Genomic DNA, 24884 nt, shown 5'->3' on the forward strand with positions numbered 1-24884 from the left:
TTTGCAGCCTCTCAGTCTCGAGCCTGCACACACAAAAGATGCCATTTTTTTTTTTTTTTTTTTTTTTATTTCTCGTGGTTTGAACATTTTCTGTTTCTTAGCCATCTGAAGTGATCTTCCTGTATGCAAACCCTGCAGAGCTTTACTCTGGATCTGTGCAGCAGTTGTGCTGTTTTTAAAGAAGAAAGGTTGGTTTGACTTCTGAATCCAACACGATGAGAAGAAATTTGGGATTTGAGTGAATGAATTTAGCTGTCCCAGCAGCCTTGGCACAGGCTGCCCAGAGAAGCTGTGGCTGGCCCCATCCCTAGAAGTGTTCAAGGCCAGGTTGGATAGGGCTTGGAGCAATCTGGGATAGTGGAAGGTGCCCTTGCCCATGGCAGAGGGTGGGAGTGGATGAGCTTTAAGTTCCTTCCAACCCAAACTAGTCTGGGATTCTGTGTTTGCCTGTGCCCTCTTGTTCCTGCTTTCAGTTAACTATGAATGGAAGGGCAGCAATTCCTCATTTGTTTTCCCTTCCTAAACAAGAGTTTGAAATATTGGTATCAATAACTCTATCTTTGTATAAAACCAGCTTGTGAATATTGAAGAAGAAATCAGAAAACAAATTTAATGGAATATAATGGAAAGGAAACTGATATTTTACAAAGGGAATTTTACAGGGGGAATGATACTCCATCCTTTTCTCCACCCAGTTTGCCATGGGTCCCGTCCTGCCAGAAAGATTGGGAAGCCTCTCAGGAAGCCAGGTGTTCCATGGCAGTTCCCACTCTCCACAGAACCTGAAAAAGGGCTCCAGGGAAGGCTGAAGTCAGGTGTCACACGGGTTTTCCTGCAGTGATTTTTATTGCACTGAAGCTACTCTTCATTTGCTTCTTATTTCTTTGATATCTTTAATGGGGTTGAAACAAGCTCATGGAAATCAATGGAATTCAGCAAAAATCAAATCAGAGATCGGGTATTTCACACGACAGGAATAGAAACGAGGTCATTTCATGTCAGGATTTTCAATTTGATGTGTTTCCCTTGGGTACTCCGCTCACTAGAGGGTTGACTTGTGCTCCAAGGAGCAGTGGAAGCTGCTCCCCCATCCACCACACACACATCCAGCAGCTGTGAAATCCCATGGGATCCACACTGGTTTAGGCATTGGGGGTTAATCCCTCTATCCAGCCACAATTTCCAAAAATGGGGAATTTGTCAGAGCTTCCAGCGAGCTGTGTGGGAGAATAAAAAGCATCTGGCTGGAATTAAAGACACAGGACGATCAATTCTCCTGCTCCAGGAGCCGATCACTAGCAGACTCGGAGGCTCGTTTCCCTTTGTCATGTGGTGTTGCACATTTAGGGGCACCGTGGGTTTACTTGATGCATTTCTGAAGTAGCTGCTCTTCACCACTGCTGGAAACAAATGAGTGAAGTAGCAGATAAGGATTAACCCGAGGGACAGACTATTGGTCTGTGCTGGTGTGAGGAAACAGAACAATCACCTCGCAGGCTCGTTTGTTTGCCTGGGGTTTGACAGCTCTGCTGGAGGAGGAATGAGAGCTCCTGGGACAGGGTCCTGATTGCTGCCCTGCCGGGAGGGAGGGAGGGAAAGGGGGGATTGGTGCCTCAAATGAACGAGCTCTCTGTGCTCACGTTTGCTTTCTCACCCAGCACTAGATCCCTGTGATGGGGGAGGAGATTCCCTGTCCTTCCTCCTTCCCTGGGACTCTGAGCTCAGATCACACATGGAAACAGGGAGGAATTTATTCATTAGGGATTTGCTAAGCGTGTAGCTGTGCTGGGATTCTGGTCAGTGCTATCACCTACAGGCAGCTTCAGATGTTCAAGTGTTCATGGCGTCAGAAACATCTGCACGCAGGGTGTTCTACACAATGCCTTTGGAATGCGGCCCAGGATCTGCTCTGTTTGTGTTCACCAACCAGATCAAATGGATCCCTATGGATGTCTGCTGATTTATGGTACCTGTATTTTGAAATAGTCAGTGCATTAACAACAGAAAGTTTGGTCATTACCTGATATTGTGTCACAAAGACAACCCTGTCATGAAGAACAGTGGCTAAGAATGTCCTCAGGAAAAAAAAATCTGTAATTTAGATATAAATGAAAGGTATGTCTTGTTTGAATGCTTAGATGTATTTTTCAGAAATGAACATGATGGGTCTGAACCTTTTATTTCAGGGCTAAATTGGCTTTTTGTCTTTCTAAAGTGCTCTTTGCAGTATCCAAGGGCTAAGGTGTGCACTAGGGGTGAGACTGAACTGTCTCAGGTGCCTTTTTCCCCCTATTGCATTTAAACCCAACTACTTGAGAACTTCTGCATTTCAGAGGAAACAAACATTTTTGTTTATTGTTTTTTGTTGTTGATATTGTCATTGCATTTCTGTTTCCCTTGCTCACTTACTATTCCCAGGATGTAGTTGAGTTTTACAAACACACTAAAACATTCAGCAGTGATCCTCTGTCCATCTGACTCCTGTCACTTTGTACAGGATACTCAGATCAGTATTTCAGTGTCTCTCTGAGGGTAATTATGAGCAATGTATTTCCCTGATTGAGTGTTCAGCCACAGATCGTTGTAATTTGGTTTCAAACCTTCTTGAGTTATTACCTTTACTCAGGTTGTGCTCTGCCATAGGAAATCCAGTTCCTCTGCAATGATTTTAAACTGTGAAGCTGAAACACTTGGTGTGATCTCAGGCTCATTTCACTGGTATTCATTCCTTTCATTTCTGCAGGAGCTCCTGGAAGCTGGGATGCTGTCAAGAGCTCGCAGGGGTTTGTTCAGCTGCTTTATTTCCCAGTGTGGAGGAGAAGGCAGGAGAAACAAGCCCACGGGTTGTAAAGAACACATTGCTTGTCCTGCTGGGGTGGCTCAGCCCAGGATCACCTGAGCTGGGTTGGAGAAGAGATCTGCTCTCTGGCAGTAGCACTGGTACCAGGCTTCTGTATACCGGAAAATCCTTAGGATTCTATGCTGGTTTGGTTAGAAGGGATCTTAAAGATCATCCAGTTCCACCCCCTGCCATAGGCAGGGACACCCTCCATTAGACCAGGTTAAGCCAAGCCCCATCCAACCTGGCCTTGGACACTTCCAAGGATGGGGCAGCCACAGCTTCTCTGGGCAACCTGTGCCGGGGCCTCCCCACCCTCACAGGAAGAATTCCTTTCCAATATCTTAGCCAATTCTCCCCTCTTTTAGTTTAAATTCAGGTTATTTCCACTGCAGACAGAAGGGTCGCGTTCGAGGGGGCAGCTGTGGGATATCTGAGCCTCCTGCTGCTGCTGCTGCTGCCGTGGCACATTCACAGTCTGAGAAAGGTAGAGACTGGGGAGGGTCGGGCAGGTCGGGGATTTAGGGCTGCTTTGGCAGGGCCGGGGAGGTTTGGAGGGTCGAGGGTGTTGGGGGATTGGGGAAGGTTGGGGGTTCGGTGAGGTTTTGGGGAGGTCGGGGAGATTGGGGAAGTCGATAAGGTTTTGGGGATGGTGGGGAGCTCCGAGAGGTTGGGAGTGTAGGGGTGTCGGGAGTGCTGTCGGAAGGGCCGTGCCCAGCCCAGCTGCCTCTCCCATCCCCACGCATCCCCCCTCCGCCTCTCCCCCCCATCCCCCGCGCGCGGGGGCTGCCCCCCGGGCGCTGGGAAAGTGGCCGAAAAGCCCATTTTATTCCCCCACGGCACACGGCAGCGTCCGCACTCCCGGCGGGGGCTGTGCCGGGGGCCGGTCCCGGCGCCCCCTCCCTCTCTCCCTTCCCCGGGGCGGCCCCGGTGCCCCCCCCCCCCCCCCCCCCCCCCCCCCCCCGCGCCGGGCGGAGCCTGCCCGCGGCTCCCGCCGCTCGGAGTTCACTCGGCGGCGGTGCCGGAGCGGAGCCGGTGCCGGAGCCGAGCGGAGCCGCTCCCGCTCCCCCCGTGCCATGCGGGATGCTCCCGGCCGCCGCCGCCCCCCGCCCGCCGCCTCTGCTGTGGCCTCCGCCCGCGGAGCCCCCCGCGCCCCCCTGGGCCTGGGTGCTGCCCGCGGCCGCGGGGCTGCTCCGGGTGGGCGCTGCCAGCGCCGGGGGTCCCCCCCCGCCCCCGCCGCTGCTGCTGCCGCCGCCCGCCCCCGCTGTGCTGCGGGGCTGGCGCGGCCCCGCAGAGCCGCTGCTGCCGCTGCTGCCCGCGACCACCGAGCCGCTGCTCCAGGGGCAGGTAAGGGCGGAGCGGCTCCGCGACCCCCGGGGGGCACAGCTGTCCCGGGGCCGTGTCAGTGCCCGGCGCCAGCCCCGCCACCGGGACCCCCCCCCGCCCCGCCGAGGGGACGCGGCGGGACGGACCCCGCGGGACGGCGGGGATGCCCCAGGCTCGGCATCGCCCTTCCCTGAGTTCGGCATCCTCTTTCCCCGGGCGGTGCCCCCCTGGGCTCTACAATCCCCCTCCCCGGGCTCTGCACCCCCCGGGCTCCGTCTCCGGTCGCGCCTCCAAGTGTGGGGGACCGCGACGCTTCCAGAGGCTCTAGAAACCTGCGGCAGGGTTTTCCCCGGGAGGATAAAGGCTGGGAGAGGGGCTGGGGTCCCTTCGGCGGGGCTGGGCTCCGGCTCCGCTCCCCGCCGGCTGGGGATGCGCTTCCCTCGGATCCAGCGGGAACGCGAGGGATGCTCCGGCAGCCGGGGCAGCATCGCCGCTCTGCGTTCTTTGAATATTTATAAAGACGAAAGTTTTGAGCCGTGTCACTGGAACCGGTGTGTCGCGCCAGTGCTTCCCCTGATGAATATTTGAATTATTAATTGCTGCCGTGAGCAGCAGCAGCAATAGCGGAGCCTCTCGGCCGGATGCTCTCCCTGTCACAGTGCAGGTGCCGGAGCTGTGCTGTAGTTTTGCATCGTCTTTATGTTTTTTACCACGCAGAGGTAAAAATAAACCCGGGATGTGAGCGCTGTGGTGTCCGCGCGATTTCGTGTGATGATTTCCAGCCGTTTCGAGCTCGAGCGTCTCTTGTGGTTCGGGAGAAAATAGTCGGTACTGGGTCTAATGAAACGGGAACATCAATTATTCCCCAGCGTGAGACCACTTGACTAATCTGCAGAGGTGGTTTTGCTGTGGGAACCCACTTGCCAAGAGAATTTAAGTTGAGAAAAAATACGTTTCTACCATTTCCTTTGGTTCTCCAGACTCGTTTTCAAAGCACTTTCTAGCGATGTTTGGTTTTGTGCGTGAGGTTCAGTCTGATCAGAGCAAACCCGCTGCAGCCATTACCAGTGCTGCTGTGCTCCAGGCTACTGTTTTGTGGCTTCCTAAAGCAGCTTATGATGCCAGTGCCATGTGCTGCTCACCATGGGATGCCCCAAGAACCACAGATTCTTGTTGGACTGGAGGAATGTGCTTGAAAATCTCAGTGCTCTTCTGTAACATGATTAGGAAGTCATGAAAAGTAGGAAGTCATGAAAAGCAGCAGTTTACTCGGGATAAAATCCTCTTGTTAACTCTTCCTCCTGTTTTTTTTCCCCCTCCAAAGTGGATATTTGGAGCTCATTCTCCAGTCGTAGGATTTTCACCTTCTTCGAGCGTGGAATTTGTCCCTGTTTTCCCCCCTGTGTTCACGGCTTCAGTTCCGCCTCACACTGGGAAAAGCTGGATCGATAAAAGGCTGCCCAACTGCAAAGTAAGTCTGATCTTGGATGTTGAAGTGGTTTTAAGGCTGAAGCACATGAAGTATGGAAGCTGAGGAATGTTATGGGGTTAGTGGATTGTGATGGAGTGTGAGTGGTCAGTGGTTTGTCAGGAAAACCCTGTGGAGGAGGAATGTTGGGAGGGAGGGTTGATGGAGCAACACTTACGCAGCTTTGCTTTTCTGAAGCCTTAAAAAAACTAGAACATCTCCAATATTAGTCTTTACTCTATTGAATAGAGCATCTTATTTTTAAAATGGGATGTGATTATGGGAGTTTTCCCTTTCTTCCTGTTTTTTCCCCTATTTACCCCAGAGCGATGCCGAGGTCCAGCTCTGGCAGCAGCGGTGTCACTTATGAGCGCTGCAGTGTCCCCAGTACCCAGTCACTCGTGGTCCTGTGTCCTCATCCGCCCCTCAGTTACCTTCACCTGACCATTTACCATCTGAATGCTGAAAATGCGGCTCTGTGACTTCATCCCATCCCCTCCCTCACCTCTTGTCCCCAGTTTGGAAGGTGGCTGCGTTCCCTGAGGTGCCGATGGGTCTCTCTGGAGTGGCTGTGTCTGTGTCTGGGACACTGTTTCCTTCAGTGATTCTTTTCTCTTTGTGATGGTGCATCAGCTGATGATTCACGTTAAAAGCCAATTAATTTTTAAATGGTCACTTAAACTCAGCCTCAACACTGAGGGAGCAGAAATCCATCTAGTTTGGCAGATTTGTCCCCAGGTGAGACACTACCTGTTATAATACTGAGTTAAAGACACTTTAGTCTCACTTTTATTACTGAATTTTTTTATCTCAAGTGGTAACATTTTTCATTTTTCCCTGTTGGACAGATATACTTGAACAATGCATTTGCTCTGGATTCAGCCTGGATACATCCTGAGGAGTCCAGGTTGTTCCAGGGAGCTGAGAAACCTCTGCTGATGACCAACCAAGTAGCTCTGGCTGTAGCCAGGCCAGCTGCTGCCTCCAGGCCACTGCCCACGTTGGTGTTGGCACCTCAGCTGGTACCAGGTCAGTAGCATGTAAATAATTAAGCACTTGCCTGTTAATTGGTGTTTTTCCCTTAACGCATCTCCCAGAGAAGCACAAGCCATTCTCTAGAGTAAAGGTTTCCTTCCATTCAACTAAAAATCTGTTTGAGCTGAACCTTGACAGCAAATTGCGTTTCATCCTCTAAAATTACTCTGAAAGAAGGAAAAGACTACGTGTAATTACAGGAGATTGTAACAGGTTGTTCCATAGCCTGTCGTTGACCTCTGGAATGAAGGGACCAGCCACTCTCCAACTCCACAGTTTATTTTTCAAACAAGAAATTGCTGACAACTTGAATGATTCCATGATTCTATGGCACAGCCCATGCACAGTTCTGTTGGCTGGTCGTTGTAAGAGTTCAGTGTGGTCTCTGTAGACCACTGGCAGTAGAGGGGAGGAATTGATCTGTCAGCTCATTAAGGCTCAGTTATGCACGGGGATAGTGTGAAATAAATTCCATTGATCTGCATAAATCATTAATAGGACTAGGAGTTATATACTTATAAATACATTTATACTATTATGTGTATTTTCTGTATAAATATTCAGGGATTCTGTAAGTTACTAAGATTTATACTTGGAAAAGAACAGTTACATTTGGAAAAGAGCAGGACATGTATTTCTGTAGAGCTGAATCTCTGTTTTGTCACTGCAGTAGTAATATAGCAGTTGTTTCAGAGAAGAGGTTGAGAAGTAAAATGCTACTGATGTTTCAACCTCTAAATATATTCTTAAATTGAGAATTAGAATTAATGGCTCGCTGTCAATTGTTCCTTCCTCCTCTTTCTGTGGTCTCTGCCCCATAAAGTCCTTTTTATTTTGCAGCTGAGCAGCACATGGGATGTTGTATTTTGCTATCACTGTTGAGATTCAGAGTGTACTGGAAGAGATTGTTGCTGTTTGGGCTCATTTGCCAACCTGATTAATTAGCAGTGAATATTGTTCTGCACTGAAACATGTTGAACCACTCAAATGGGTCCATATTTTGGTGTTTTAGCAAAGCCATGTCTGTCAGCTGCCTCCTCCTGCCAGGGTCTCCAGTGCTCAGCTGGGGGGGGTGAAGCTGCTGTGGGGAAACCCTGTTATTTATTTATTTATTTATATTTATTATATTATTTATTTGTATTAATTATCCATAAAACCCACTGCATCCCCCCAGCATGACATGGGGAAGCGGCAAGCTGTGTTCCCAGGCAGGAGAAAGTGGGGTTTCAGGAAAAGTGTGATGGTGAGGGAGATGTTCTGGGCAGGGGAGCAACAGCCCCTCCTTTTTTATGTATGTTTAAAAGATTTCAATATTTTGAAATATTTCACAACAATGTTATTTAAACACGCACAAACATTTTATTACACGCATAACACAAGAGTGTACCTGGCAGTGAGTCAGGAGGATGTACTGGGCAGAACCAGGACATTCCCAGCCTGGTGCCGTGTCTGAGGTCTGGAAGTAGCATGGAGAAGGGAAGGTTTTCTTCTGCCTGGATAATATGTGCAAACACCAGCCTGTTTGTACAGGGTATCCTCAGGTGGATCCAGCTCTTCCTGCGGCAGTGTGTGCAGCACTGTCTCCCTCTTCAGAACTCCCTGAGCTCCACTGGGAGGGAGAAATGCAGGGAGGGGTACAAAGACCCCCAACCACCTTTCTAAATCATAGAATCCTGGAAGGGTTTGGGTTTGAAGGGACCTGAAAGCCCACCTAGTCCCACCCCCTACCACAGGCAGGGACACCTTCCACTATCCCAGGTTGCTCCAAGCCCCGTCCAACCTGGCCTTGGACACTTCCAAGGATGGGGCAGCCACAGCTTCTGTGGGCAACCTGTGCCAGGGCCTCACCCCCCTCTGAGTCAAGAATTCCTTCCCATCTTTCTCAAAATCTCATTTCTGGTTGCTGTGGTTGTGCCAATCCAGTAACATCCCGGGCCGTGCAGCCTCAGAACTCGTGCAGGACACGTGAGGGGTGGGGCCATCCCTGCAGGACGGCACCATCTGAGTCCTCCAGCCACAACCAGAACCTGCCTCTCCAAGGGTTATGGTGGCACTTGAAGTATTTGCTGTGTAGTCTTTATACTTAAGGTGGAGATTAATAAAACCCCTGTGAGCAAATGGCTTTGTTAAGTGGTACAAACGGAGCAGTTAATAAGGGTTCTGCTGGCTCTGCGTTGGATTCATTTCGGGAACCGCTCGTATGGCGGGTCTGCCTTGCACAGTTATCAGTAATGATATAATTGTTTCCTCAATGGATCTGTAGTTCCAGAGATAAAAGAATGAGCACTGAGTCTGCGGAGGGTAATATGCATAATTTACCAGCTGCAGCTCCAGCTACTACAAGGTGTTATTTTCTGTAAGGAAAGGAAGCTCTATTATTATCTCACAAACTGCAAACCATGAATTTATGTACTTAGTGGTTTGTGTATCTGAGGAGAATTGTGGACTTTGCCCACCTCGAACTGATGGCTTGTTTTGTGTCTGCTGGATTTGGTGGGTTTGAGTGGAAGGCAGCGGCTGGATGTTGTTCAGGGAAAGGATTGATGTTTTTTCAAAGAAAGGATTGATACTTTTCAAAGAAAGGATTGATATTTTTGCAAAGAAAGGATTAATATTTTTATCTCCTGCGTTGTGCTCTCAGCCATGTGGGTGAGGTCAGGGCTGGTTTGGTCCTCAGTCAGATGTGCCCCTGTGGCACCTGCCTATCCCTGCGAGGTCAGTGACTGCTGAAATAGGGGTGCGGAAGCATTGGCAGGACCCCTTGGTGGCACCTGTTAGATAAAAGCTTTCACCTTCTGGTGCATGATATTCTGTGCTTTTACTGTTGTTAATATTGGTTTAAGTGCTTGAAGGAGTGTTCTTGTAGTTTGACATTCCCGACTCTCAAGAGCTTCACCAGCAGTGATTACTTGTATGTTCCTGTTGGTGTGTTTGGGAAGGTTTTCACAGAATCATGGAATGGTTTGGCTTGGAAGGAACACTAAAGTTCTTGTTCAACACCCTACCATGGGCAGGGACGCCTTCTACTAGACCAGGTTGCTACAACCTGGCCTCGAACACTTCCAGGGATTGGGAATCCACCAACACCCCCAAGTCCTTCTCCCCAGGGCTGTTCTCCAGCCATTCTCCTTGCAGCCTGTGATGGGATTGCCCTGACCCAGCTGTAGGACCTTCATGAATTTGGCACAGCCCTACCTCTCCAGCCTCTCCACATTCCTTTGGATGCCCCATCCCTTCCCTCAAGCATGTGACTGCACTAGCTTGGTGTCATTGGCAAACTGACCAAAGGTGCGTCAATCCCACTGTCCCACTGTCACAGACACAGATGTCAAACATCTCCAGTCCCAATCCCGACCCCTGAGGACACCACTCCTCACTGGGCTCCACTTGGACATTGAGCCATTGACCACAACTCTACATGTGACCTTCCAGACAATTCCCTACCCACTGAGTGGTCCATCTTTCAAATCCATGTCCAGGTTAGAGACAAGGATTTCATGTGGGATGTCCTCAGTAGATAAAAACTTTGATCCTCCCTGTCAGTGTCCTTTCTTTCTTTCAACCCCAGGAACCTTTACAGAACCGAGCCAGTGTCTCTTGTAGCAATTATCAGCATTAGGATTTATGTGCAAATAAACACCTACATACAGGCACAGTTTTCTGGGTAATTTCAGTTTAGATTTCAGACATTACAAATCTCTGAATTAAGTGAGGTTGCTCTGTGTTGAATTTGGGTTATACTGTCTTAATGTTTTTTAGCAGTTCTGAAATACAGGACCCAGGACCTCCAGCCTTCTGTATTTCCTGAGCACAAGCTTTGATTTGAAGCCCATTTGCATATACAAATAATCAGGTTTGGGCTTCTCAAATTGGATTATCTTGTATTTAACATGCGTGTGCTGGGGCTCCCTGTTTGGGAAACAACAATAGCACTGCAGGACCCTCTTCATGTCCCTGAAAAGCCATCAAACCCCTCTTTATTTGTGGAGTGTTCAAGCATTGCAGAGCCAAATGCTTTATTAGGTCTGGGAATGCTTGACTTTAATCACAGTCTTCACAAAGTTTTTGTTTTGCTTATTAAGTTTATGGTTCTTTGGTGCTTTTTCTTGTTATCAACCCAAATCAAGAGAAAATTTAGCCCGGTTCGAGTTGGTTTAACACTTCCATTATATAAATAAAACATAAAATGTGTTATTTATGGGCAAGGCTGGTAATTCTGACCTTTTCATACCATTGTCTCGCCTGACCACAGAACCTTTGGTAAATAAATGCAGCTCTCCTAGTGCTTTTTGCAGAGTGTTGTTTGTGAAGAGCCAGGAATTTTTGTTTATTGCAAATGAGCAGAAAAGTGAGGGGTTGGTGAGGCTCCCCCTGGCACGCTCATACAATAACTGGAGTTCACAAATGGAAGTGACACAAGCTGTTTTCCCCCGTTGGGTTGCAGGAGACAGGGATATCAATATGTTTTCCTTTGCAGAGGGATAAATATGCTGTTTAAGTCAATCCATGGCTTCACTTATTGAAGGATCGATGTTGCTGCAGGAGCTCAGCAGGTGATGGTTTGGAGCCTGTAGGATGGGGGCGGAATGGCCAGATGGGCATGGAGCATCACCCTGTAGGTGTGGGGGCTGGGATGAGTGGGGCTGGATGATTGGAAGGGTAAAGTTCCTTCCAAGACACATTAGAAGCTCCTGTTAAAGCATGACTGTTGTCAGGCCTTGATGATGATTCTTCCTGGTTCTCAGGAAAAATTTCTTTCTGGAAAGGGTGTTCAGGCATTGGAAGGAGCTGCCCTGGGAGGTGGTGGAATCCCCATCTCTGGAGGTGTCCAAGGAAGGACTGAACATGGCACTCAGTGCTCTGGGCTGGGTGACAAGGTGGGCATCGAGCACAGATTGGACTCAATGGGCTGGGAGGGCTTTTCCAAACCTCAGTGATTCTGGGATTCAGCAGACAAGTCTCACCTCCCTGCCCAGGGTGTACCCTGGCCTGCCAAAAACAAATTTGGGAAACCACCATTGCTAGGAAAAATACTGTGTATTTTCCCCCTCAAGGATATGTTGACAGCTGCATTTTACTCCCATTTTCAAGGCATTTGACTCTTGAAATTCCAACTATAAATGTGGAATGGTTAATGATGATTCTAAAAAACTCTTTCAAGAACTTTTTCAAAAATCTTACGGCAGAATCTGGTTGGTTTCTGAGCTCAGATGAAGGTCCTCAGCCCTCAAGGAGTCATGTCCTGGACCAGCTTTGGCAAGCCCAGTGTTGTGTTAGAGCTGATAAATTGCTGAGTGATTGTTGAGCTGCCTGCAAATAGGAGAGTGGCTTTGCTGACCCCACATACCCCACCTGTGCCTCCTCTCCCCGATTAACAGTCTCAGGGATAGTCCTTTCTTCATGGAGTTACTTAGTAGGAGAGAAGGAGAGAGAACTTCATCAAAGGAGGGGAAATCACCCAAACTTCTCTTTCAACTGACTGATGAAACTTTAATAAAGAGGTTGATAAAAGTTTAATAAGGAAGCCCTGCTCCAGGACTGTTACTCATTGGTGCTGGCAGAAGCTCTGGCTGGCCAAGCAACCAAGGCTCACATTATTTTCCTCTTTTCCTGGACTCTTTGGGGAAATTGCATCCTCTTCTCCAAAATAAAATAATCAAATGAGAAGAAAACAACCTTTCTGCTCAGGTGCCCTGTAGGAAGCCAGTAGAAAAGCCATTTTTCCAAACAACATTAGTTTTCATAAGAGCTACAGGAGATGTTTTGTGGGTTTTTCCCAGTTGCAGACAGCTGGAATTAGGAATGGGCCTTGACTCTGGGAGGCCAGGTGTTTGACCTCACTAAATGGCTGTTCTAGTCCTCAGGTGAATACAAAATGAGCTTGGATTTAACATTTGGATTAGTTGGACACTGATTTTTATTTAAATGTCCGTCATGACTCTGGCAGAAAAATTAGTTTTTGTTTATCCATCACTGAATGATCAAAATTGAAATATTTGTGAGCTTTTTTGGCCTGTGTGCCTGTTAATTAGTGCATCTGCAGGTGTTTCTTGGCATTGAGGGATACAGTAGAAATAACAAACTTTTTTTTTGGTGATGATTACTGAAAATATTTAAATGTCTGTTTTACTAATGCATGGCTTAGTTGTTGACAAATAATTGTCTATAAAGGGTTAGAACAAAGCTAAGAGAGCTGGGGGTGTTCACCTGGAGAAGAGAAGGCTCCAGGGAGATCTTAGCACGCCTTCCAGTGTCTAAAGGGGCTCTAGGAGAGCTGGAGAGGGACTTTGGACAAGGGCCTGGAGCAACAGGACAAGGGGGAATGGCTTCCCACTGCCAGAGGGCAGGGTTAGATGGGATATTGGGAAGGATTTCTTGGCTGTGAGGATGGTGAGGGGCTGGAATGGATTTCCCAGAGAAATCCCATCCCTGGAAGTGTCCAAGGCCAGGTTGGACAGGGCTTGGAGCAACCTAGGATAGTGGAAGGTGTGGGATAGTTGAACGGGGGGGGACTGGATGAGCTTTAAGGTCTCTTCCAACCCAAACCATTCTGTAATTCCATGATTCTGTGATTCCACCCTGCAGCAGTGATGTTGTAGGTGCTGCATCAGCCTCCTGCCAGTCCCCCTTCCCAAATGCTGATTCCCTGTTTTCCTCTCAGTGATACACAAGGATAAAGGAACCCCCCAGACCGACACTGTGCCTGGAGTGAGGAATCTGATCAAATAGTGATTTTTTTGGAGCACCACGGTTGCCTCCTGTTGCCTGAAGGATTTCCACAGAAGCTGGGAGTGTTTGCTGAATGACATAATAAGCTAATGATTGCTTAATTCTGGAATCCCTAGCTCGGTGTGGAGGGAGGAACAGCTGCTGTGTGTCAAATTAGGTTTTCTCCTTAAGATTTTTACTCCTCATATTCTCATTTATTTAACATATTTAGCCAAGATTGAGCTCTGAAGGTCTTTCCTGCAAGTTTGTCAGACAAGGTGAATAGGACAGAGTCTAAATGCTGCTTGAGCTTTAATTTGGAAGACTCCTTAGTTCTCACATTAGACCATTGGAAGTTTCCTGCATGTGATGTTTCTGAGATGAAGGATATGAATGTACTACTTGTAAAACCCAGGTATTTGTGTGCAGAACAAAGCAGAGCAGCCAGGAAGGCAAGAGGAACATTGGGTTGTTAATATAGCAAGTAATAAAAAAAAATCAGGTTTGAAATCAGACAGCTTATATTTAGAAAAGTTCAGAATAATTGTGTTCAATGTGCTCAAATATTTGGCTTTTTTATTGAGGTTTTTTCATTTATATTTAATAACTCTGCACAGTTTGGATATGAGTCACTGCTGCCTTGTCCCTCTGGGTTATAATGATGTTTTCACATCTATGGGGTTTTAATATCTAAAAATGCTCCAGCCATGAGCTGGGACTTCAGAATAATGATTAGGAAAGGGGCTTTGGGAGTCCTTAGGAAATATATCACAGAGCCACAGAATAGTTGGGGTTGGAAGGGACCTCTGGGGATCACCCAGTCCATCCCCCTGCCCAGGCAGGGTCACCTGGAGCAGGTGACACAGGAATGTGTCCAGGTGGGGTTGGAATGTCCCCGGAGATGGGAGATTCCACACCCTCCCTGGGCAGTTGTTTCAGGCTCTGCCACCTCCATAGAAAGAAGTTCTTCCTCGTGTTGAGGTGGAACTTGTTGTGTTTTGGCTTATGGCTATTGCTCTTCGTCCTGTCCCTGGGCACCACTGAACAGAGTGTGGGACCATCCTGACACCCCTTGGAGATATTTGTGTGGATTGATGAGATCCCCTCAGCCTTCTCTGGGCTAACCAGGCCCAGCTCCTGCAGTCTCTGCTCATCAGAGAGATGCTCCAAACCCCAAATCATCACTGTGGCTTCTACTGGACCCTCTCCAGTAGCTCCTTGTCTTTCCTGCTTCATCTCTTCTGTGAGGCAACCAGTGACAAGAGGCAATGGCCTCAAGCTGTGCCAGGGGAGGCTCAGGTTGGATATCAGGGAAAATTCCTTCACAGAAGGGGTGTTCAGGCATTGGAAGGAGCTGCCCAGGGAGGTGGTGGAGTCCTCATCCCTGGAGGTGTCCAAGGGACAACTGGACATGGCACTCAGTGCTCTGGGCTGGGTGACAAGGTGGGGATTGGGCACAGGGTGGACTTGATGATCTGGGAGGGCTTTTCCAACCTCAGTGATTCTGGGATTCTTGAGCTCCGGAGACCAGAACTGAACCCAATACTGCAGATATGCCCTCACTATATAATATATACATATATTATATATAGTATATATTCAAGCTCCAGTGTCTCTGACATGGAGCAGGGGCCAGGTGGGAAGCGTTGCAGACTTTTGTTCCATCTTGTGTTGAAACTGAGTGCTGGAAACGTCCTTTTCCTTAAACCCACTGTTTCCCATCCAGATAACCCTGCTGTGCCTCCCTGTCCCACAGGTGGTTGCCAGAACAGCCTGAAGGCCATGGGTACCAACCAGACCCTGGCTCTGGCCACGGCGGCTGTGGTGTCGGTGGAGCCCGAGGCCCCCCAGCCCTGCCACCTCCTCACCTTCTCCCCGCTCAAAATCCCGCTGGTGGCTTCGCCCTTCCCTGGTAAGGTCCCTCCTGGGACACTGATGAGCAGCTTTTCATGTTTTCACGCAGCAGAGAGGCTTCTGTGTGTGTTGGGTAAATCCTGAGGGGTGCAGGGGGTGTTGCTGCAGTCAGGGGTTGAAGGTGGGTTTTCTGGGGCGGTTTGGAGGTGTCCTCTGAAATGGTGTCAGAGGTGAGTGCAGAACTCTGTGGGCATTTGCAGTGGCCCTCTTGCTGTGGCATTTACAGGCAGTTGATGAACTGAACTGGTTCCTCCATCTCAGTGAGTTCTGTAAGGAAACGTGGTCTGAGCTACACCAAGCCTTTGGAGCTGATCCTCAGCTTAAGTGTTGGTGTTTGAAAGGTATCTGCTCAATGTAGAATATTATTTGATTAAGACTTAAATAGATTCCTTGGCTGTTTATCATTTTAGAGCACACTAGGAGACCCAACCTGGGTCTGTGGGTTTTTTTCCAATAGGTTGTGATGTGGTTTCTGACTAGAAAAAACCACTGTTTTCTTGGTGTGCTGTTGAGTAAAAACTTTGTGTATGTGGTAGCTGGGGAGGTACTGGGGCATCTCTGCCTCACCGGGGCTGGTTTAAAGTCTTAAGGGTAATTTTTGAGACTGTACTTTGAATGCTCAAGGCTATATTTAGAAATGTTATGTGTTGATGAAGTTAAAAATGTAAATTAGGGTGTGTTTTCCATACAGTGAGATTGGATTTCACAGAAGGTGTGTGGTCATGGCTTTGGTGCTCAGACGAAATCTTTTTATGAGAAATGTATCTCAGTGATTATTGTTCCTGAATTAATTCTACTGTAGGGCAGAGAGTTGGTGGTGCTTCCCATGGAATATTGTATTTGACCTATAGAAAACACTTTGCGTGTTTATGAGTATCTTGGAGGAGAAACCAAAGGAGAAAAAATCATTCTTTATATAAAAAGTGAAATTACTTGTTAGATGTGTTCTTCCATGAGTTGGGGTTCATTTTAATGCAATTTATTTTACATTTTGTAAAAGAAAATCAGAGCTATAAGAGAGTACAGGATATTTAGGGAATTTAAACCCATGTGTTGCCTTTTACTGTGAAGGATCCCAGCTGGGGATGGGGCTGAGCAGACGTGGGTGGGATGTGCTGGGTGGTGCAGGTTTTCTGTGCTGTGGCTCTGCCACGGGAGAAGCTCCTGTGATTGCTTTTATTGTTGGGTATTTGTTTATCACTGTCCTGAGCTTGGAAAATTGTAATAATGAAATAAATATATGGGGGAAAAAAGCAGCATAAAATACTGGGTTTAGTAGCAACATAAAATTTTATTTAAAATATTTAAATTGAGGAACCTATTTCTACATGAGTGATCTGTGGTTGGACTTTCACTGGACTAAAACTCAGGTACTGGGGCTGGAACAGTCCAGCAGCACTGAGAGGGAGAAGGGGCTTGCTCTCTGCTCTCACATCAATGACTTACATGGACAAGGTTCCAGCAATGCTGTTTCAGCTCCATTTCGTGATTTTATTCCTTTTTTCCCCCCCCCTTTTTCTTCTTTCTGCATCTACTCGTGGTTCTGGTCATGCATATACCAGGCAAAATGTTCCCTTAAATATTTAATGCCAGCCTCGCTGTTAGCTTAGTTTTTGTGCCAGGTTTCATATAAAGACTAAATAGGAGCTTGTGGAGATGCAGCTCCTCACTGTGCTGCACCTTCGTGCTTGTGAGCTCTGCTGATGGAGAGAAAACTGAATTTCCCAGCACTGTCAAGCCAAGGCTTTGAAGATGATCTTAAAGAAACCTAAATGCAATAAACTTTGGGAACATAAGCAGTTACATGGAGTATTCAGGTATAGGATGTCTAGTGACCTCCAATACCACTTTTACAGCTACTCTATAAAGAATTGGGTATTTATTTTCTTTATGTGCAGTTTTTTTAATTATTGGAGTGAAGAAGGTTAGAGCTGAGTCTGTGGTTATGGACTCCCTAAATTAGCAGCGAGTAGAAATATTAAAAAAGGCACCATCTGCCACCTAAACCATTTGCCACCTGTTCCTGGCTTCCCGAATTATTTAAGGTTTCAATGCACTGTTTTACCCTGCCATGGAACAGCTGGGAAGTGACTCAGTATTTTTCCTCTCGGCACCTAAACGGCCAAACAACGTCGTGTGTTAAACCAGCTCTTAATGCCAGCGCTTGTCTGGGGCCTTTCATGTGTCTGTCACTCCTTCATTAGCTGGTTTAAACCACGTTTTCATAAGTTATTCAATGATTTTTAATGGTGTTTCTGGGAGGAAGCAGCTCCTCTCCCGCAGCAAAGAGAGGTAATGGCTGTTTGAGTGGTCACAGCACTTAGTGAGGGGTCAGTGCTGGGGAAAGGTAGCGTGACAGTGGAGTTACTCCCATTACACCCTTAAGCTCAGCCTAATATCTTCATGGAATCATAGAATCACATAGAATCCAACCCCTTCTGGGTTGGAAGGGACCTTAAAGCCCACCCAGTCCCACCCTGTGCCATGGGCAAGGACACCTTCCACTATTCCAGGTTGCTCCAAGCCCTGTCCAACCTGGCCTGGATGTTGCCAGATGTTTCCTGGCCAACCTCTTCCCTCCCCAGTTTCTTACTGCTGTCAAAGGTGAGGCTGATTAACAGTGGGACTTGACTGATCTTCAAGATCTTTTCTGACCTGCACAGTCCCATGATTCTGTGATTGTGAATGAGTGGGGTGGGAATTTCCTGTAAAATATTTGGAGCACAAGTCTGTTGAGAAGCAGCTGAGGGAGCTGGGTGGGCTCAGCCTGGAGAAAAGGAGGCTCAGGGGGGCCTTCCCACTCTCTGCAACTCCCTGACAGGAGGGGGGAGCCGGGGGGGGTTTGGGCTCTGCTCCCAGGGAACAAGGGACAGGACAAGGGGAAATGGCCTCAAGTTGTTCCAGGGGAGATTTAAATTGGAAATTAGGGAAAATTCCTTCCCTTATAGGTCTGTCCAGCGCTGGCACAGCTGCCCAGGGCAGTGGTGGAGCCCCCATCCTTGGGATTGTTCAAAAACCTTGTGGATGTGGCACTTGAGAATGTGATTTAGTTGTGACCATGATGGTGCTGGATTGACATTTGGACTTGATGATCTTTGAGGGCTTTCCCAACCTTAACAATTCGGTGATTCTATGAGATAAAATTTGTCTGTAAAAAATATTTGTTTTCTGGGGAATGGAATTGAAGAAATTAAGGAGCAAGGCCCGACATCTCCAGTACCTCCAGTTGCCTGGAGGTTTGCTCTGCTCATCTCCTCCCAGTGCCCAGCTGGTGGGGTTGGGTATTCCAGCAGACTGCAGGGCTAGGGAAAGCTGGATTGAGGACATTTGTCCAACCTTTGTGGAAGCTACAAACCCTTTTCTTTCTTGTCTTTACAAGATTAATTAAAAACTGTGATCCAGTGAGTAAATACTTGGAGAGCTAACGCAGTTCTGGGCACTGGGATCGTTCCTGCCTGTTCTGCCAGGAACAGAGCCCCTCTCTGCTGGGCTCATTCCCATCAGGAAGATGATTCATGCAGTGGTAATTTAAGATTAGTCTGGCCATCCTGCATACCAGAATTCCTAGGTATTAGGTGAGCAAAAAATAACAATATTGGAAAAATCACAAATATTCTAACCAGAAATGTAATGTTCTTCTCCTCAGGAAGCTTTTCCTTCTCTTTCCTAGGTGTCCCACATGCCTGGCAGTAAAATAGGCTTGACTTGGAATGCTGAGTAGTTCTAACAAGCTTGTTGTAAATGATCTGCCCAGCTTTAATGCTGTGTAACGAAGCAAGATAATGAATGTTTATAGTTATTAAAGTGATAACTTCCTACTGGAGCTAATATTCAGCATAAAATTACTTTTCTGTTCCTATCTGTGTTGGCACATGCAAGGGAAGTCATGATTGTACAGTGGGATAAATTAATGCCCAGAATCACATTGAAATGAGCACCAATTCTCTTCTCCTGTTGGACACGAAATCTCTGCTGGAAACTGGAAGCACTCAGCTGCCCAGTTAAGACTCTCTAAGAAATGAGGTGGTGGTTCTGATTGTGTGAAAATTCAGCTGTTTTTTGAGTTACCAAAACAAACTTCATGAAAAGGACGGGCAGAGTGATGACAGGCAGAATGTTCTGATATTGCAAATTTAAAAAAATTGAAAAAATGAAGTCAATCATGGAGCATTTATTGGTGAAAATATGTGGCTGGACCCAACTGGATTTATGGATCATGACGCACTTGGTGTGTGCAAACAGACTGGGATTCCCAAGGCATTCAGAGAATGCCTGGGGACCAGTGACATGACCCAGGGAACAGCTGGGGCTGTGTCAGAGCAGGGTTAGGTTGGATCTCAGGGAAAGGTTCTTCCCCCAGAGAGTGATCGGGCACTGAACAGACTCCCCAGGGCAGTGGTCACAGCCCCAAGGCTGCCAGAGCCCAAGGAGCGTTTGGACAACTCTCAGGGACAGGATGGGGTTGTTGGGGTGTTCTGGGTAGGGCCAGGAGTTGGACTGATGGTCCTTGTGCATCCCTTCCAACACAGGATATTCTATGATCTTATGTGCGTACAGAAAAAATGACTCTCTAATCCTCCTTTTCCTGGAATATCATTGGTATGATGAACCAGAAGTAGAAGGAAAGATCTTCTGGTAGAATAAAAATATCCTTGTGGAGGGAATGTGCTGCTGTGGTGCTCAAGGACAGGACTCGGTACTCAGTGCTCTGGGCTGGGTGACAAGGTGGGGGTCAGTCACAGGTTGGACTTGATCTCAGAGGTCTTTTCCAACCTCAGTGATTCTGGGATTCATCACGTTCTTGGCCTAATAAACAGTTGTTTCCTCAGGTGTGAACCAGAGGGGCCTCCTTCAGTGTCTCCCATGTAATAACAAGATATTGACAAAAGAGAAAATATAAATATTTCCTGTAGTTACAAAAGACAAACAACCAAATCCTTTCATTCATACCCAGCTCTTTGCTCGGTAAATGTCATCAAAGTCAGATGTAATTGACTTTAACTGCTTGGTAAAACAAGTACTAGTTGTTTTTTTTTTCTTTGAAAAATGCCAGTGCACTTATAGAGTCTTTAAATCAGGTTTCACTGTCAGCAATAGCAATTACACAGTTAAAACACCTGCTGGGGGGGTTTTCCCCAACCGAGAGCCAAGCAAGGTGTGCAGGCTGAGGATTGTCACTGCTGGTACTTGGAAGATTAGTACTGATACAGCAGTTGGTAATTTTCCCTGTGTCCCTTAGAGGAATTTTATCTGAATTGGTCACAGTTTGCTCTTTCCCACCCAGGATGGGCCTCTGGGCTGGGAGAGCCAGAGTGCTGCCACCCCCCTGCTATGCACATGGAGAGGCACCTAAAAGCACTAGAGATCACTTGTCTTCTTATTTTATGCTTTGTGGTTACTTGGGCAGCCTTGAAATGTTTTGGTCTGATTTGAAAAAGACACTGAGGGGCTGGAGCGTGTCCAGGGAAGGGAACAGAGCTGGGGAAGGGTCTGGAGCACCAGGATTGGCTGAGGGAGCTGGGGGGGGCTCAGCCTGGGGAAAAGGAGGCTCAAGGGGGACCTTCTCACTCTCTGCAACTCTCTGACAGGAGGGGGGAGCCAGGTGGGGCTTGGGCTCTACTGCCAGGGAACAAGGGACAGGACAAAGGGAAATGGCCTCAAGTTGTGCCAGGGGAGATTTAGATTGGAAATTAGGGAGAATTCCTTCCCTAAAAGGGCTGTCCAGCGCTGGCACAGCTGCCCAGGGCAGTGGTGGAGTCCCCATCCCTGAAGGGATTTAAAAGCCAAGTGGATGTGGCACTTGGGGACAGGGGTTAGTGGTGGCCTTGGCAGTGCTGGGAATGGTTGGGCTCAGTGATCTTAGAGGGCTTTTCCCAGTTGAATGATTCCATGTTTTGTGACATGGATGCACGAACTCTCTTGATCTGACACTTGAGACAAGGGGCTGTAATGGGTCAGGACTGGTGGGATCTTGGCAGGTCCTGCTCTGCTTTAAGGGCTGAATTCCTCCCGCCTGTGGCAGATGGGACCACTGGGAATCCATAGGGGAAAGGTCTCATTTTCCGTATGACTTCTGAATTTCCAACCTGCCCACCAGTGCTCCTGAAGCACCATCCCCATCTGGGCTGTGTCAGTGTGAGTGTTTCCCACCCCTGCTCAAACATCTCACTCAAATCAGTTCAGCTTCTCCTCAGGAGCTACAGGAGACACTATTTACCCCTTGGAAGACTTTTCATAAAGGATTCCCCTGCCTCCTGTTTTTCTGTTGCAGACTCAGATTTAGTTGAGATTTGTGTAGCTTAAAACAACTTTCTCTAAACATGATATATTTCCTGTAAATGGAGCAGGAGTCTGAGAAGGAAAAACCAAATGAACTGAAATGAAGAAATAAGTCTTGCAAGGGTAATGGACTAGTTCCAAGAAGATTCTTTGGCTTGTCCCCTTCCAGGAGAAGGGAAATGGATGAGAATTACTGTGTGTGATCATGAGTTTTAAATCAGAGCTGAGGGAACACATTGTTTTGGAGGCTCCTGCTGTTGTTTCCTTAAATTTATTTACACAATTAAACCATCAGGAACTTTGTGTGTGTGGCCAAGGCTCAAAGCAGCCAGGATGGAATGTCATGTGATACAAAGTAATTCCCAGTGCCATGATCAAACCCATCTCTTCTGTCCCTGCTTGTTGGTATCTACTGGGAATATTGGGGAGATTTGGAGAGGGGAACAAAGGAGCCAGTTTTCCTGAGGTCTGTGTAAAAGGAGTGACATTGTTTTGTGTGCATTTTTCTTGCTCTACATAATGTTTTAGGTGCATTATCAGTGAGAAAAAACACATGGGCTTTTGAAATTATTTTTCAGATATTCAACCAACTTTATTTTTGAAATATTGGGTTTTTTTGGTTCTTATTTTGGTATTGTAAAGAGAAACCACAGAGTGGGTTTCAACCAACATGTTCTCAGTGTTTGACCTGAATTTTCAGTCCTGAATCAGGTCTGTATGTGGTGTAAACTCAGTGCAAAACTAATGTCTGATGGAGGGAGAAATTCCATGGTCTCAGTGGATTAATATCTTCTTTTAGGATTTGCATCTCAGAATCTAGTGGAAAACTCTCAGTGTGGTGTGTTGGGCAGGGAAATAATTTCACAGCATTCCCTGAGATAGAATTGGACCTCAAAAGGCTGAGAGTTTAATTTTCCCCTAAATATTCCGTCTAATGGAACTGTGAGCTGACAAAACCCTGTGCCACAAAAACATCCTTGAGATAATTAAAAAATTACATTAATTACATTTAATCTCTGAAATTAAAATTAATACAGAAATACCTGATTGGAAATTTATTATAAATAAATAAAAATATAAATTTAAGTGGCACTATGTGCCCAGGAGCAGATGGAGAGCTCAGGGAGGTTTCCTGGCAAAGGACCTGCTGGTCCTTGTGCTGGTGGCCTTGGCCCTCCAGCCCCAGGGACATGTGGGTGGACATGGGGGAAGACACAGGGAATGGGAGAAGGAGGAGGAGGATGATTATTCCAATAAAACAGCTATTCCTGTTCAAATTCTTAGATGGTTAAACCACATTTTTAGGGATTTTCCTGGTATTTGTAACCAGTTGTAATTTGGAGCCAGTGGATATTTTCTGGATGACTTCACGTGATTCTCAATCAAGCCCCTCTATGTCACTGTAATAAATGTAACAAGCTAAAGTGAATCTTAGTCCATTGCCAGAATATAAATAAGGAAAATTAATTGAAATCCCTAATTTTAAGTATGCCATAGATGCTTCCCTGAAGTAGCTGAATGGAATTTCATTGATTTTATTGCAAATATGGTTGTGTTTGCTGCATGCAGAACGTGATGTTTGTGAAAGGAGGTCCCTTCCAACCCAAACCAGTCTAGGATTCTGTCATTCCAAGAAAATCCCCCCCCTACCAGGCTCTGTGTGCTGTTGACAGCCCCCTGCGATGTCAGGAACCAGGGATCTTAAACCTCAACTCAGAAACTATCATTAAAACTGCACAAGAGAATCACATTTCTGGTTTTACTTCACTGGTTTCAAAATTCCAAACCTAATTTATAACTCAAATCCTCCTAGAAATGAGCATTTGAAGATTTCACTCAAATACAATGGGTTGGTTCATGCAGAAATAATTACTCTGCTATGATGCAGAGAAAGCGGAAGTTCCAAGGGTTTGATACTGCAGAATTTAGGAAATTCTCTCCGAATTACATCCTGTTAAACCAGGAGATTGATATGAGTTTTCATGAGGCTGGAAATAAAGCAGAAAATTCTGGAAATGGGGCCCTATGGAGCAGCAAGAAGCATTATGAGAGGTGAAAGGTATGAGGTGATCATCATCATCCCTTTCCCCTCCTGGTGTGGGCAGATGATTCCCAGCCCTGTGGCTCCCACGGATGCAGGATGGTTTCCCCACAATCCTCCTCAGTGTTTGCTGGTGCATCGCAGTGCCCCTTGTGCTTGGAGAAGCTTTGTGTTCCAGCCTGGGACACTCCCAGTTCCTGCAAAAAGTGCCGAGGTACACTCAGCACAAATCACTGCTGCGGGTTTGGGGACCTCCAGCCTTATTTTCTAACTTGATTGGATGGATCCCATGAATAATTCAAAAAGAACCTTTTATCCAGTAGCAACTGCCACGTTCCAAGCTCAGGAGGTCCCCGTGCGCAGGGAGGTCACTCAGGTTAGGTACTACTGCCTGAGAAACTGGCCAAAAATCTAATATTAATTCCTCCCCCCCCCATTTTTGGGACTACATTATGCTCTGTAATGCACCAGGAGCCAGCAGTGCCCAAAATGATCTTGGTGGAGCTTTAGACACACAGGAACCACGGCTGGAAAAATGTGGCAGTCTCTGCTTTGAGCCCTTGGTTACACCTGATTTGTGTTTTACTGGAGAGGGAAATAGCAATGCCACAATCAGGGCCTTGTAAAGGGGAATTGGGAGGAAGGAATCCTCCAAATGAGATTCCAGAAACATTTAAATTGTTGAGACTTTAATACCAATTTTAAAAATTGCTTGTAATACTTCTCTCTGTGTGAGCAGGGACAGGACCAGGGAAAGGCTGAAGCTGTGCAAGGGCAGGGCTAGGGTGGATTTCAGGAAAAGGTTCTTCCCCCAGAGGGTGGTTGGCACTGAACAGGCTCCCCAGGGCAGTGGTCATGGCCCCAAGGCTGCCAGAGCTCAAGGAGCATTTGGACAATGCTCAGGGACAGGGTGAGATTGTTGGGATGTCCTAGTCAGGGCCCAGGGCTGGATGGTTCTTGTGGGTCCCTTTCAACTCAGGAGATTCCATGGTTCCATAGCTATTAAATCAAAGCACAGAAGAGAATCAGCCATTCCTCTTTGTCCTTGTGGTGCTGAAGTTCCCTGACCTTTCCCAGGGCTAAAATCTCGGGGGCATCTCTGGGTTCATTCATGGCGACGTGACCTGTAAAGCTGCAGGAAAACCTGAGATAGGAGAGATGGGGAATTCACCTTCATGGCTCAGGTGGGGATTAGTGTCTGACGGCTCAGGAGCTGAGTGTCCTTTATGTTCATGGAATCACAGAGTATCCCGACCTGGAAGGGACCCACAAGG

General features: G+C 47.2%; 1 protein-coding gene across 1 annotated transcript in view; it reads left to right on the forward strand.

Moving 5' to 3' along the window:
- The first annotated feature begins 3889 nt into the window (after positions 1-3889).
- TCERG1L (transcription elongation regulator 1 like) overlaps positions 3890-24884 on the forward strand; it is a 58007-nt gene continuing 37012 nt past the window's right edge. Inside the window, exons 1-4 of the mRNA XM_027655299.1 lie at positions 3890-4186; positions 5490-5636; positions 6482-6662; positions 15133-15288. Of these exons, the coding sequence (XP_027511100.1) occupies positions 3923-4186; positions 5490-5636; positions 6482-6662; positions 15133-15288 (748 nt within the window). The 5' untranslated portion in view covers positions 3890-3922. The remainder of the gene's footprint in view (positions 4187-5489; positions 5637-6481; positions 6663-15132; positions 15289-24884) is intronic.

Source organism: Corapipo altera, unplaced genomic scaffold (assembly GCF_003945725.1).
Source record: "Corapipo altera isolate COAL_440 unplaced genomic scaffold, ASM394572v1 180, whole genome shotgun sequence".
NCBI classification, from domain to species: domain Eukaryota; kingdom Metazoa; phylum Chordata; class Aves; order Passeriformes; family Pipridae; genus Corapipo; species Corapipo altera.